General features: G+C 56.1%; 1 protein-coding gene across 1 annotated transcript; it reads right to left on the reverse strand.

Annotated features, from left to right (window-relative positions):
- Positions 1–1,170: 1,170 nt before the first annotated feature.
- Gadd45g (growth arrest and DNA damage inducible gamma) lies at positions 1,171–2,853 on the reverse strand. Its single transcript, XM_015503946.2, has 4 exons — positions 2,688–2,853; positions 2,216–2,317; positions 1,880–2,093; positions 1,171–1,789 (listed from the first exon to the last, which is right to left on the reverse strand). The coding sequence occupies exons 1-4, from the start codon at positions 2,738–2,740 to the stop codon at positions 1,679–1,681; spliced, it is 480 nt and encodes a 159-aa protein (XP_015359432.1). The 5' UTR covers positions 2,741–2,853; the 3' UTR covers positions 1,171–1,678.
- Positions 2,854–3,191: the final 338 nt, after the last annotated feature.

Raw genomic sequence — 3,191 nt, forward strand, 5'->3', positions numbered from 1 at the left:
GATAAATGGGAAACAGGATGCTTTCTATACAGGAAGAGTAATTAAGCTCCTACAGTTTTCCTGTTGTCTTGCAAACGCTTTCACAATTTGGAGAGAATTTTAGAAGTGGCACTCAACAGGCAAATCAGCCACCCCAAGGACTGCAGATAAATCAACAGAATGTCCTTCTTAGAAAAACAGCACACCACCCCTCCTTTCCCCGAAGGCTGTTGGCTGCTCTGCAACCTAGCTGAAAGTCCCACGTGCACTTCCTCTGCGGAAAGCAACTAGTCAGGCAAGGGAGTGAAAATCAAGACATACAAGTCTAATAAAAAAAAAAAAAAGGAAAAAAATCCATCCATCAGGGCATTTTCCTCCCAGATCTTTCTTTAAAGGCAATCTTAGCTTAAAAGATTAATATATTGTTTTCTCCTCTAAGTCTTTAAAAGGAATTGTGAATAGCAGTATAGTCTTCTTAAGGCTGATGTGGGCAGAGGACACTGGAAATAGGAGATACCAGATGCCAACCCCACTCAAAATTGCTCACGCCTATTTATATACATGCTGCCTTTCAGTTTTTGCTCAGATCTTCTAAGTTCAATCACAGCCGTGACAAAATGATGACTCATGCTTTAACGCAGTCATTGGTGACATATTTGATATTAATACCTTTGCAACCTTGCTTTGTCAGGGCAATTAAGAGAAAGTTCCTGAAAACAGCAGCCTGCCCCCCATCCCCAGGGACCACAAAGGGTAGGGTTGCAGAAGGCAAAGCTCATTGTGTAGGAAGGCGCTGCTGGCCTTCTGCAAGCTGTTCAGATAAGCAGCTGTCGGAGGAGTGGAGGGGGGAGGGGACGTAAGGGAGGCAGAGGTCACTGTTACCGACAGGATTGCAAGCCTTGAGCTGCTGCACCCACCCGGCTGCCTTATCTCAAGTGTGCTCCTGTCTTGCAAGTTTTAAGTCTTCCTAAAAGGAGAGAAACAGGAGCCTGGCTCAAGTCCTACCCTACCGCGCACGGGCGTCCCCTCCCCCCACTGCCAGCCCGACGAGCCTGTAATTCTTGCCCAACAGGAAGGTGGGAACAGGTGCCATCCGCTCCACCGAGTTCCTGCAACCATCCGGAAACGCAGCTCACCCCACTACCCCCACCCCGCCCCCAAGGATTCCCTACCCGCAATAAAAAGCGTAAGTTTGTTTCAATTAGTTTATTGCTAAAATTCAAAGCTTCAACGGCAGCGTCCTTTTTTTCTAAGAAAATGCATCATTGCCCGAATCCATTTTGAAAAAAGCAGTGCAGCCTGCTAGGTCCATCACGCTCCCACAGCTGTACCAAGTCCAGGCCACCTCTTCTCGCCTTGCCCTCTTTGGTGCCGAGCACAGGCTGCTGAGTCACGCATGCCGGGCCAGTCCGTCCTTCCCGGCCCTGGAGCCAGCGTCCCCGCCTCGGCCGGCCTTCCTGGGCGGGCGAGCAGCCGCTACAGACACTTGCAGAGTCCTCGGCTCGGGCCAGCCTGCCCCTGCCGCCGCCAGCCACCTCTTCCGGAGACCGCGCTCCTCGCTCTCCAGGCACCCTCGCCTGCCAGTTCTCCACGCCGCACTAGGGCGCCCTCCTAGGGCCGGCCACTCCACAGAGCCAGCAGTGCTCTAGGCGCCCCGGGGCGTCACCACGTCGATCAGACCAAGATGCCCGCTGGGCTGTCACTCGGGAAGGGTGATATTGGGCACCCAGTCGTTGACGCTGCGGCTTTCCTCGCAAAACAGGCTGAGCTTCTCCAACGCAGGGTCCTTCCACGCGTCCTCATTGGGGTTCTGCCAGGAGAGGGCAGGGGTCAGCTAGGCTGGCCGCGGAACACAACAGGGCGGGCGAGACCCTGGGAAGGGCGCAGAGGCTGCACTTACCGAAATGAGGATGCAGTGCAGGTCGCCTGGCGTGCCTGCCTCGTCGCCAGTACCCACGATCGCCGCCAGCCGCTGCACGTCGCCCACGCGCACAATATCTATGTAGTTCTCGCAGCAGAACGCCTGGATCAGCGTAAAGTGGATCTGCAGCGCAATGTCACCTTCGTCCTCTTCGTCGGCGGCCAGCACGCAGAAAGTGACGTTGTCAGGGTCACTGAGCAGGCAGATGGGGAGAATAAGGTCAGGGTTGGGGAGCCAGGGTCTCCGGGATGCAGCTCCCAGATGTCCCCTCCGCTCCACACCCAATCGCCCCGCCCGGGCCGCGTGAATACTCACACGTTCAGGACTTTCGCCGACTCGTAGACGCCGGCGGTGAGGCAGCCTTGGCGCTGCGCCGACACCAGCAGCTCGTGCAACGCTTTCCCGGCGCCCTGCATCCTGTTAAAAAACCAGGGCGGTGAGTTGAGTGAGACCCACCCGGGATGCGGCGCAGCCTCCAGTCCCGAATTTCCAACTCCAACCTCTTCTCCAGCCACAGTCTGGCGCCCGCACTCCTGGTTTCCAAGCCCGACCGGACGCCTGCACCCAGACTCTCTAGCCTCAGGGACTCACCCCCGGACTCCCCAGCTCCAACCTGGCGCCAGCAACCCTGATTCTCTGGCCCTGAACCTTCCTCGGCTTCTCAGCACCCGCAAGGCGCCCGCACCCCGCCGGTATCGGGTGCTAGACACCTACCCCACGGGCTTCCATCTCAAGAGACCCTGAACATTGCCCCCGTACCAGCCTAGTTTCGCACTCCCAGACCCACCTGGCTGTGCTTTCCGGAACTGTATCCTGCCCGCGGATTTCTTCCAATGTCATGTTGCGGTCTAAGCAGCAAGTTTCCAAAAGCCTCGAGCGCAGAGGACACGCTAACGCACACCCAGATCCAGACTCGGCGCGCCCACCACCAGCGAGTGAGCCCAGCGCCGAGACGTGCTCTTTTATAGGCCGGCAGGCGAGGCGCCGCCAGCTGGCGCTAGGCTGCACGCCCATTGGCCGGCGCCCGCTTTCTGATGCAAATGAGGCGGCAGGCAGTCGGCTCGTGCCAGAAGGCCACGTGGGGAGAGGTGCGGGGGGGATGACAATGCCTCAAATCTGCCGCTTTTGTTGGGGTGTTACCAGGCAGACTGGAGCCTGCAGATTTCATCTCGCCTTTTTTTTAAAGTCCTTAAAAGGGAAAAGTTTTTTTTTTTTTTAAAGAGGAAAACCTTTTTGCTAGTACGATGCTACAATTTGTGAAATGCACAGAGGAAGAAAAAGAATTTTGTTT

Source organism: Marmota marmota, unplaced genomic scaffold, assembly GCF_001458135.2.
Source record: "Marmota marmota marmota unplaced genomic scaffold, marMar, whole genome shotgun sequence".
In the NCBI taxonomy this organism is placed as follows: domain Eukaryota; kingdom Metazoa; phylum Chordata; class Mammalia; order Rodentia; family Sciuridae; genus Marmota; species Marmota marmota.